At 36.8% G+C, this 12,576-nt stretch overlaps 1 protein-coding gene across 1 annotated transcript in view; it reads left to right on the top strand.

Annotated features, from left to right (window-relative positions):
- Nucleotides 1-12,576, top strand: part of TMEM131 (transmembrane protein 131) — a 234,482-nt gene that overhangs the window by 64,089 nt on the left and 157,817 nt on the right. Inside the window, exon 5 of the mRNA XM_077749192.1 lies at nt 569-630. Within this exon, the coding sequence (XP_077605318.1) occupies nt 569-630 (62 nt within the window). The remainder of the gene's footprint in view (nt 1-568; nt 631-12,576) is intronic.

Consider the following 12,576-nt stretch of genomic DNA (forward strand, 5'->3'; position numbering starts at 1 on the left):
ATGGTGAAAGTATGTCAGCTTTTTAAATATTGTGTCTTTGCACTATACTCGGGTATTTTGGAACAGAAAAATCTCCTCTTGCCATTTTCCTTGCCTATTTTCTCTCCAAGTCTCTCTTGACTGTTGATTCCAGGTTTTGTCATTGCTATAAAAGAGCAGATGATACAGAATGTCAGTTTATCAATTTTTGGGGAAATGGAATCCTCTAATGATCTTTTCCATGTGCTTGTGATATTTTTGGTTAATCTGTCAGTGAAAATAACCAGTTGCATCTAGTTGGATTTGACTGTTTTGTGCTTTCTGGAAATATAGCAGGAATAGATATTTTGCAAGTGGCTTACACTGCCTATAGGTTGTTAAAAACTTTCTAATTGGGTTGTATTGTTTTATTTTTAAAGCATTTCATAGTTGCTAAAATCTTGAGGTATTACATTTTCCTCTTTAACCATCTCCCTCAGGCACTATGGTTTTTAAAATATATAATTGTATTTATTAACTTTAAGTTAAAAGATAATTAAGTGAAATTTATCTTCCTGTAAAGTGATGGTATGTTTTGTTTCCTTCACAGCATTTATTCAGTCGGAGAGCATAATAGAAGTACTACGTTTTGATGATGGAGGGTTACTACAGGTAATTTTATTTTAATTTGAAAAATTATCTCAGTGTCAAACCTTGAATAATACCCAATTGTTATTTATCTCTAAAAAGCGTAACTGGTTTCTTTGAAATATATTTTATGAGCTTTATATGCAGATAGGTCAGTAGAGTCATTAGTAATAATAAAAGCCTCCTTAGCTATATGAATTACCTTTTCAATTAAATACTTCTGAGGAGTGTTGGAAGGTTAGGTGGGGAAAGTCAGATCAGGAGTAGTGGAATTGGTGGTTAGCACTATGAGTATGGATGTCAGACCTTAAAATATTTATCTGGAAGAGGACTTCTCTAGAGTATAAGTTCTGTAGATGTAGGTCTATATCATTTTTCTTGTTGCTGTTCTAAGCCACATCTGTAAATATGTTATACCTAAAATTAGAAAGTATAATCTGAAGTCTTTCCTTTCAGACCTAGCGTAGATATCCCATGAACCCCATTTTAGTCTTCCTAGCTAAAAACCAGTTCTAGAATTTCAGAGCTGAAAGAGGAGAATGAAAGCAACTTAACTACCCCTCTGATTTTTATTACTGAGGTATTTTCTTCCTTCTTCCAAACTTTTTTTGTATTTGATATACTTGTCTTATAGTACTTACCACTTTTGTAATTATCACATCTGTTTTCAAATACCATCTATTTGGTAGCACGACATCCAGTTTTTCCAAAGTTTAATTTAAGAGGAAGGTGCTGAAGATCCCATGACTGTATAGTAACGGGGCTGGTGTTAGAATTCTCATCTCCTCACTCCAAGTGATTGTTAGTCTCTTTCCTACACAGTGCTGCCTATGATGTATTTATTTATTAATAATAACTAAATACATTACTTAGATAGTTGTGAAAAAATATTCCCTGTAGCTTATAATAATGTCAGGAAACTGAACATTACATTAAGGCAATAGAGAAAAAATAGTTGTGGTAGAGACCTGCAATAAGATTTCTGTTTACATTTTATCATAAATTTAGATTTCAGATGATAAGCCAAACAAAGAGAGCAAGAAAAAAAGTGATGGGTTATAAGATTCCTTTTCTCTGAAAATAAAGCAAATGTGTTCTGAATAATAACTTTTTCCTTGCTTCCAAATTTTTAAATAAACATATCTTTCATACCTTTACATAAGAGATACTGGGAAACACAGCAGGCAGTGGCTGCATGGTACTTGCAAAAACGTCTTTGTATAGCTTTTTATATTAAAAAAACTGAATAAAAACTAAAGATATATAATCTCAAATTTTGTAAAGCCACCTTACTGGAAAATGAGCTTGGTCTCTTTTGTCTAGTTTTTTAATCTGTTACAGGGTGAGAACTTGGAGAACTGATAGGAATGAAGGTTTTAAATATCTCCCTTTAGGTGGTTTGTGGGATCTGGATAACAGGCAAACCAAGACTGAATTTCTGGAAAATTCAAGAAGGATCCATGTCCTTTAGGAAATAGACACCCACCTAGGTTGCAAGTGGTAATTCATTTTGTAAATTCTGGAGCTTGATTTGTATTTTTGTTGGGGGAGGCTGTCAATCCCTATCTACATGGACTTGACTGTGGAGGAACTCATGGTCTGGGATGTGATTTCCTCACCCTCTTTGGGTCTTCTGAAATGCCTGGACAAGAGCTTGATAGAGACCTGAGTTGAGACCTCAGAATTCTATGGCAAAGGTAATTTTAGATTGGAACAATATTGAAGGCACATGGTACCAGTGGTTACCTCAGCCACAATAAAATCTCACTAAGATTCCAGTAGAATGTCTGATATCAAGATGCTCTGTGTGTGTGTGTGTGTGTGTGTGTGTGTGTGTGTGTGTGTGTAGAGAGAGAGAGAGAAAAAGAGAGAGAGGATTTGTTTATCCCCAAGTAGCAGAGTATAAGACCTTTTTGAATGGATACATGTAAATAGTCCATTTTAATATTGAAGAATGTTTCCTAGGAACAACAGCTTTCATGTTGACATGTCATTCTTTCTGATGATAATTTGCCAGTAGGTTCAGCCATTTCTTAGACAACTCCTGGTTTCTTATGCTATGATTAGAATAGAAGTATGTATGTTTAGCAGTCTGTGTGTGTGTGTGTGTGTGTGTGTGTGTGTGTGTGTTTATTTTTGAAAGAAAGAGAAACAGGGCATGAATGGGAAAAGGGCAGAGAGAGAGGGAGACCCAAAATCTGAAGCAGGCTCCAGGCTCCGAGCTGTCAGCACAGAGCCCTGTGCAGGGCTCGAACCCACAAACCATGAGATCATAACCTGAGCCAAAGTTGGACGCTTAACTGACTGAGCCACCCCGGCACCTCTGTCTTATGACAGAATATATATTACGTTTTTTTCAAATTAAAACTAGAGCAGAGAGAGAACATCAAAGCAGCAGCCTTGTTTTGCATTATTTAAAATGAGAATTTTGCCTGAGAGCATTCCTTCCCAGATCATGCATTTTATGTTACAGTCATGTGGCTTGGCTCATAGTCACTTTGCCCTAAAAATTAATTGATGAGAAGTCCGTAAAAATTGCCAAAACTCATAAAAATTTTTTAGAAATTTTCTATTTGCCTTCCTTGTTTTTTAAAGATAAGGGAAATGAGGCTCATAGAAAATAAATTATTTGCTCAGTATTGAGTTATGAGAGCAGAAATCCAACATCCAGTAAGTTCTCAGCCTGTCTTCTTTCAGAGCTCTTTTCCACAGCACCGTGAGCCTGCAGTTCTTCCAGTGTGTTCCCTGGATCACCACTACTAATACTAGGTTATGATCAGAAATCGCAGTAATCACCAAGAAGCCCATGTTTTCTGTAGTTGGTGCTTTGGCCATTGCCATTCCTGTTTGGCAAGGCTACTAAGATTTGGTATATAGAATATAGAAAGACGAAACGGTTCCTAAGAGGAACATAGACACTGAGGATTCTGCATCTCAACTGAATCAACTGAAGACTCATCACCATAGGGGGTGCATGTTAGGTATCTCTAACCATCCTTCCAATCTTAACTCATCAGAATGGTTGGCTCTTCCTGACCTGTTCCTTTGATAGATTGAATAACAAAAGATATTTTTAAAGGCCTTAACCTGTTTCCTGATCTAACTTTCATATAAACAAATGAAGAGAAAGCCCAAGGAAAAACCTAGCTTTTTAATTTATATACTATCCTACTAGAACAATAAACAGATTTTTAAGATGTTGGGAGGCAAGTTCTATAATGTTCATGAGTTGAAAACACATGCACAGTTTTGGTTTTTTAAAGCTCATAATTATGTGCGGCACCTGGGTGGCTCAGTCAGGTAAGCTCCAACTTCCGTTTAGGTCATGATCTCACAGTTCATGAGTTCGAGCCCCACTTTGGGCTCCATTCTGACAGCTCGGAGCCTGGAGCCTACTTCGCATTTTGTGGCTCCCTTTCTCTCTGCCCCTCCCCTGCTTGTACTCTGTCTCTTTTTCCCCTCTCAAATACAAATAAACAGTAAAAAATAATAATAAATAAAGCAAGCAAGCTCATAACTATAGGACTACATAATTTTGTTGTTTCACGTTGGTCAAGAAACAGAAATACTGTTTTCTGAGTGTTCATTGTGTGCTCATTGGTTGTTCTCATAACATCTAGGCATCTGCTATCTCTCCTGACTATCTGACTTTCAGGTGCCTAAGGCAGAGATAGGTAGAATTAGTATTTTTTTAAGCACTTACTGGAGTCTCAGCCAGTTCATTAATTGGCCCAAAATTTCAGTACTAATAAGGGATATAAGAAGAATAAGAAGCAAGTTGGATTCCAAAGCTCTTAGGCTTTATACTTTCCATTGCTCTACCACCTAAAAGTTAAGTAACAAGGTTGCCGTAGGGGAAAGATAAATTCCTAACTTCTGGATTAGAAGACAGTGGGTCTAAGAGATCTTTTTATATACACACAATAGGTAACGGGTTCCACTTCTTATAGTGTCCCAGTATTTCAGCTGCAGGACTATGGTTAGTCAGCCAAAGGATCTTTTGTTCATATTACAGAAATAATTCTTTTCCCAATCTTCTCAAAGGATGGTTGAGGAAAAGATTGTGGAAAGTTTGCCTCCAATTCTGTGTTAGGTTGGTCTGGAAAACACTGTGGAGGCCTTCCTTAACTAGACAGTTATTTGCAACACACCAAAACACTCAATTGAATAAATGAGCATACACTTGTTCTTGGATGAGCTTACATATAAAAGATACTGATTTTTAAAGATAGCTATAGTAAAACTTAACCACAGTTAAAGAGGTTATTGTTACAGAGGTTACTGGGGAAAATTTTAGCTCCTCGACAACTTTGTTTAGTTTCTGTAACTAAAAGATGGAGCCACTGGAAGCTCTGCATTCTAGAAGATAAATCAGGTTCATTCTAGAGGTAGCCTAGTGTAGGTGGGCTTCTAACCACCAGATTAGGGGTTCTGTATTGAGTTGTCTTCCAAGGAGTGTAAAAGATGTCCAAAAATTTGATTAATTTATTTCTTTTTCTTTAATTAAAGTATAAAGATATAATTCATACATACATGCTCATAAAATGTGGGGATTTTTTTTTTTCACAACAAACACCTATAAACAGCTACCTCCCCAGTTTAAAACTAAACACTCTCCTGAGTTCCCCCTGAGGCTGTCTCCCAATCACTATCCCCAGGTTGGCCATAGTCCTAAAGTTTATGGTAATTTCTTTCCCTAGAAATTTCCTTCCCTAGAAGTCTTACTATCTGAGCATGTGTCTCTAAACACTATAGTTTCATCTGTTTTTTGAAGTTCATACAGTTTTAATTCCTTTTTTTTTCCTGGCTTCTTTTTTTTTAGTGTTCTGTTTCTAAGATTTTGTATGCTGTTGAGTGTGACCAGAGTTACTCATTTTCATTGCTGAGTAGTATTGCATTATATGGATATGCCCCAATATATATATATAATTTCTGTTTTTGATTGACATTTCACTTGTTTCCAGTCCTGGCTATTATAAATAAATACTGTCTCTTGTTGAACATACATGTATGCATTTCTGGTGGAGTTGAGCACAACTGCTGGGACATAGGATATGAGTCTTCTATTTTAATACATAATACCATGTGGTTTTCCCAAGTGCTTGTTCCAGGGTACAGTCCCATTATCAGGAGTTCCTCTGCAGTGCTTCATGTGTTTTTGTTAAAAAAAAAAAAAAGGCATTCTAAAGAGTGGGTAAGGGTATCTTATTATGATAATTTGCATTTCTCTGATTCCTAATAAGGTGGAGCAACTTTTCATGTTTATTTGACCATTTGGGTATCTTCTTTTGTGAAGTCTCAGTTAAATCTTTTTCCCTGTTTAACTGTTGGGTTGCAAATCTTTTTCCTTCTTGTTTTTTAGGAGTTCTTTATAAATTCTGGATACAGCTCTGATTACATATATATAGAAATCTCTTTTCCTACTTGTGATTACCTCTTCTACACATAATGGTGACTCTGATGAACATAGGAGTTCTTAGTTTTAATTACTTTTAATTTTAATGTAGTTTAAGCTATCAGTCTTATACATTACAGTTTATATTTTTTGTGTACTGTTAAAGAAATACTTTCCTATCCAAGATCATAAAAATATTCTCCTGGGTGCCCCTGGGTGGCTCAGTTGGTTAAGTGTCAGGCTTCAGGTCATGATCTCGTGGTTCGTGAATTTGAGACCTGCGTCATGCTCTTGTCAGCACAGAACCCACACTGGATCCTCTGCCTCTCTCTCTCTCTGTCTCTCTCTTTTTCTCTCAAAACTAAATAAACATTAAAAAAATGTTTTAAAAAATTAGTCTCCTGTATTATTGTCTAGAATATAGAAATTTATTGTTTTGCCTTTCACAATTATAGCAATAATTCTAACTGGAATTGATTTTTGTTATTGGTATGAGGTCAAGGTTTTGTTTCTCATATAGATACTTGTCCCAGCACCCTTTATTAACTGTTCTCCAATATTCCTCCCACCCCGGTGTTCTTCAGTGACACTTTATGCGTAAGTCAAGTATCCATGTATGTTATGAATCAATTTCTGGGCTCTCTTGCCTTTTCTCATCTATAAAAGCGATAATTCATATGGCTCAACATAAATTGTAGAAATGCAGTCTTTTTTTATATATTGACTGTTACTCTGCAAACTAGCTAAATTGCTTATTGATTCTATAACTTCTCTCTAGATGCTCTGAACTAGTCCACAAATTGTCATAATCTGAGGTTAATAATAACATTTTATTTCTAACTTTCCAGTCTTTTTCATTTTTCTTTTCTTTTTTCTTTCTTTCTTTCTTTTTTTTTTTTTTTTTTTTTTTTATTTTATTTGNTTTTTTTGTGTTACTTTACTGGCTACAACCAGCGTGGTGTTGAATACAAGTGGTATTTAGTAGGAATCTTTAACCCATACCTCATTTCAGATAAAACCTTCAGCGTTTCACTGATAAGGATGTTGTTTACGGGCCACGTGGGTGGCTCAGTTAGTTAAGGATCCAACTTTGGCTCAGGTCATGATCTCACAGTTTATGGATTCGAGCCCCACGTTGGGCTCTGTGCTGACAGCTGGGAGCCTGGAGCCTGCTTCAGATTCTGTGTCTTCTCTCTCTGCTTCTCCCTTGCTCACACTCTGTCTCTCTCACTTAAAAATAAATAAACAGTAAAAAAAAATTTTTTAAAAGAATGTTGTTTACTATAGATTTTCTCCACCCCCAGATATCCTTTATCATAGGTGTCAGTTGGGGTTCTTAGCAAGATCCTAAGACAGAGTTAGGAGTGCAAGAGATTTATTGAGGGCTAATGCCTTTGAAAAATAAGGGGAAGGAAACAGGACCTCAGACAGGGATGCAAAATCTTGGCCAATCACTGGGGAATTGTGGAGTAAAGACTGCTTTAGAAGCATACCCAGAGGTAGCCAGGCCCTATGATACTTGCTGGGCCTATTCATTGGCTTAGTGTTGCTCAGAAAGAATGTGGCCCTATCTCAGTCACAACAGTTGATCCCAAAGGTACTACAGTCAGAGGCTGATAGCTAGCAGCATTTTCATAGCTGGATGGCAAGTTCTTCCTTTTGTGGAGATCTGAGCAGTATACAGTAAAACAACTGACCAGCAAAGGCAAAGAGATACATTCTAAAATCAACCAGGGAAAAAAAGAGAAAAACCTTCAAAGAAGCTAAAATTAACCTGACAGCTGACTTATAAACTGAAACAATTGAAAGCAAAAAAAAAAATAAAATAAAATAATGGGAAAAAAATTGAACTAGAATTCTATACCCAGTGAAAATATCTTTTGTGTGTAAAGAAAAAAATAGATATTTTCAAACAGACAAGAACATAGAGAATTTGTCACAGAAGATTTGCACTAAAGGAAATAGTAGAGGATATTCTTCAGCTTGAAAATAAATGATCTCAGAAGGTTAGAAATGCAAAGGATAAAGCGCATTAAAAATAAAAATATATGGATAACTAAACATATACTGTGAATAGCAATAATAATAATAGTATCATGATGAATACAGCATGACAGCATTCTGGTACTACTACTAATGCCAAGTCATCGGAAACTTGGCAGCTTTTACCTGGGTTTCTTGGACCTCTAGAAATTGGGAGATTTCTTTTAGGAACTCACTTGCATGATGTGAGAATCCTAAGCCACATGGGGAACCCCCATATAGTCCTGTAGTCAGTGGTCCCAGCTGAGTGCCCACCTATCAGCCATCATCCCTTTCCTATGACTGTGGATGAGCAGCACATTTAAACCTTCAGATCAATCAGTCACAACTTGCATCTGATGGCAGCCATTTGAGTAACCTCAAGTGAGATCTAACCAACTAAGTCTAGTCAGCCCAGAAGAATGTGAAGGATAATTTTAAAAATGCTGTTTTAAGCTCTTAAACTTTGGAGTGATTTATTATGCAACATTAGATAGCCAGAACACTTAATATTATGTAATACTTGATTGGCCTGTATCCATTTTCTTCTACCATTTCAAAAATTCTTTTTCGCATTTTAGTTATTTAAATCAGGATCCAAACAAGGTCTGTACATTGCGTTTGGTTGATATGTCTCTTAAGTCACTTTGAAGCCATCTCCCTATGCAAATTTGTTGTTGTTTTTGGAGATATTGAATCATTTGCCTATAGGACTTCCTACAACTGGGCTGAGCTAATATCTTCTTGGTCATCATCCTAACATATCTCTGTCTTATGGATTTTCTATAAATTTTTAGCTGAATATAGTCTTGATCAGGTTTAGATTAAACTTTTTTCCCTTGTCAAGAATATTTCCAGTAGTTTTTATGTAACAAAGAATATTACTGGTCTCTGTCTCTAGGGAGACTTTAAATCTTAGGATATCCTTAGAAGTAAGAGTGTCTTTGTTATTCACGAGCCCTTGGATCACACCTGAGTTAATGTCTAACAAGATGAATGAAGATGGGGGCTGGTCACCAGAAAACTAATTATGTGGTTAGAGGGTTTGGACTTGGAGCCATCCCAACTGCCTCAAGAACTAGAAGAGAGCTAGAAATTGAGTTCAGTCACATAGGTGGCCAGTGATGTAATAAATTATACCTTTGTAATGAAACTCCAATAAAAACTCTGGACACTGAAGTTCTATAGAGCCTTCTTATTAATAAGTACCTCTCTATGCCAGGAGAGTGACATACCTTGATTCCACAGAGAAAGGGCACAGAAGTTCTGTGTTCAGGGCTCTCTAAGACTTCATCCTATATGCTTCTTTAGAAGAAAACTGGTTTGAGTATAGTTCTGAGGCCTAAGCTTGATGGGGAGGAATCATGGAAACCTCCCAGATCTGTAGTCAGTTGGTTAGAAGGGCACACGGCCTCGACTCCCTAGCTTGTGGTTGGTGTGTAAAGTAAGGACTGTCTTGTTAGGGACTATACCCTGTAGACTGTAATGTGTAGATTCTAATGCTAACTCAAAGTGATTAGCATCAGAATTCTATTGCAGTACGCCAGTGATACTGTGTTTTTTATTATTTTTCATCAGAATACATGTCATGTCAGGTTGGTGGTTTTAGATTTTTAGGTCACAGATTTTCATATGTAGGCATTTAATAGTTCTGGAAATTATTATAACATTACTTCTGTTACTCTTCTAAGTTGGAAGTTGGCAGATTTTATGTAAAGGACCATGTATTCAATACTTTAGGGTTTGTGTGAAATGGTCTGTGTCCCAAGTACTCAAGTTCTGTCATTGTACAGAGCAGCCATAGACCATACACAAAGAATGGGAATAAAACTTACATGTACCAAAATTGGTGCTAGGCAGAGGACTCTGGGAAGATGCTGGAGTATGAAGTAGCAGGATTCCATCTCCCCACATAGATAACAGTGGCACTGGTAGAATCTGTCTAATGTGTTTTGAAGGCTCGCAACTTTCAGGGGAAGGCTTGGGGGTAAATTGAAGTAAATTTTAGTCCATTTTAGCTCTTAGCACAGAAGCAACTACCTACTCCCACCCTTCAGCCCTATGGCAGGCAGCTGTGCACAAATTCATTGAATAACTTGTACACAGCTTGCAGGAGCCATGGTGGGCAAAAAAGGAGCTTATCCCCAAAATATTGGGGATCTGTGCCCTGATCATTACCCATGATCTCAAAAGTATAGATAAAGGAGATAGCCATTGTTGTTGGGACTCCACTCATTGTTAAAGGTCTTTGTCTGAAGTAACCCAGAAGACTTAAAGGGCTAACAAACTTTTTGCTCCCTTTTGTTTTTCTCTTCTTTCACTTTAGAGAACCAGATATTAATGAGTAGGACATTCAGAACAATTGCATATATGGAAAAATGATAAAATTACCACAAATGTTCATAAAAGACCTGAGAAGACCTTAAGTTTTAGACTCGATAGAACCTACTATAATTTTTTTTAAAAAAGCAAAAACAATAATAATAATAATAATAATAAAGCCCTAGGAAGGTGGGAGAATCTGATGTCCAAAGTTACTACATTATTAGGTTCACATGTCCAGTTTTCAACAGAAAAAATAACAAAGAAATGTGTATTCAAAGAAATGTGAAAGTATGGCCTATTCACAGGAGGGGGAAATGACAGAAATCATATCTGAAACAGACTTGATAGCAGATATACTAGACAAAGACTTCTTAACAGTTTTCTTAAAGATACTCAAAGACCTAAAGGAAAATGTGTGGAGAAAGTCAAGAAAGTGATATATGAATAAAATGGAAATGTATGTGAAAAGATAGAAAACTCAAACAAAAAGAGTGACGACATCAAGATGGGAGAGTAGGAAGCCCTGGTTCTCATGCATCCATAGAAACACTGACATAACAATAATATTGGTATCAAAATACCTTGCGAGAAATTCAGAATTCATCTAAGAAGTATAGGCACCCCAAAGGAGCACAAACTGAGAGCAGTCAGATTCATAGAAGAACAACTTTACCTACATTAGTTCTTCCACCAAACACCAAGAAGATCACCTAATCCAGTGACTTCTTTCACAGTACAGAAGTGAGATTGGAATATGCCCCTAGCTTCCCAGCTTCGCAGGGCACCCTCCGTAGTTTTTCTCTCAGCTGTGCTAAGTGTTAAATGAACTACAGAGCCTGAGTCCCTAGGACAGCTAGGAATAAGTGAAAGAGGAGGGCACATGCTTATAGCCATCACTGCTCTCTGAAATTGTGAATAGGCACAGGTTTGATTTTTTTTTTTTCTCTGCAGCAAATGGAAGGTAGTTTAAAGGACCCACTCTTCAGTGGACCCCTCTCAGCTGAGCAGATTTCTGTCTTACCTCATAACAAGTACCTAGTGCTCTTGGGCAGCTAAGAACAAGGGAAAAGTAGAGGACAAGCTCTTAAGGCTGGCACTGGTCTGTGAGCCTGGGAATAGGCACAGAAATGAGGTTCTTCCTTCACAAGAAAGGGTTCAATGCAAAGGGGGCCTTGTTCCCAGTCTTATGTTACATATCCTGAGGGGTCAGTCTCTATCATGCTTTGTGTTTAGCACTGCTGACCAATGGAGATCTCTTCCAGTTAGACCTGGAAGAGGAAGTTGCTTCTTCAAATGGGCAGACAGCAAGCAAACCTACAAGAATCATGAAGGATGAAGAAAACAAACACAGAAAAGGAAAACAAATCTCCATTAACCAACCTGAAAGAAATGTGGAAACCCTGGCAGTGAATTCAAAATAATCAATTTAACTTAAAGAAGCTCAGTTACAAGAGATCACAGGTAAACAACTAAACAAAATTAGTAAAATGATACATGAACAAAATGAGACTCAACAGAGATTAAAACAAATAAAAAGAACCAAACACAAATACTGGAGTTGAAGAGTACAATAACTGAACTGAAAAATTTGTTAGAGGGGTTCAAAAGCAGATTTATTCAAGCAGAAGAAAGAATGAACAAACATGAAGGTGAATTATTTGGAATTAGCCAGGAAGAGGAGCAAAAAAGAAGAAAGAATGAAAAAGAGTGAAGAAAGCCTATAGGAATCATGGAACATCATCAAGTGAACCAATACATTATATATTTTATTTATGTGTAGCAGGAGTCCCAGACTGGGAAGGAGGGGAAGGAGGCTAGAAGGCCTATTAAAAGAAATGACGACTAAAAAGTTACCATATCTTGGGAGGGAAATGGGCATTCAGATTCATAAAGACCTCAGGATCTCAGATGGGTTAAATTTAAAGAGATCTGAAACACTGAAACACATGATAATCAAATCATGAAATGTCAAAGAGAGTTGTGAAAGCAACAAGAGGAGCCCTTGTCACAAAGGAGCCCTGATTAGACAGTTAACTGATTTCTAACAAATCCTCCAGGCCAGGAGACAATGTAATGATATATTCACAGTGCTGAAAGAAGAAGAATACTGACAAGAATACTATATCCAGCAAAGCTGTCCTTCAGAAATGGAGAAATAAACATTTTCTCAGACAAAAGTTGAAGTTCATCACCACTAGACCTGCCTCACCAAAAAAAAAAAAAAAAAA

The sequence above is a fragment of the Crocuta crocuta genome, unplaced genomic scaffold (genome assembly GCF_008692635.1).
Source record: "Crocuta crocuta isolate KB4526 unplaced genomic scaffold, BGI_CrCroc_1.0 scaffold118, whole genome shotgun sequence".
Classification (NCBI taxonomy): domain Eukaryota; kingdom Metazoa; phylum Chordata; class Mammalia; order Carnivora; family Hyaenidae; genus Crocuta; species Crocuta crocuta.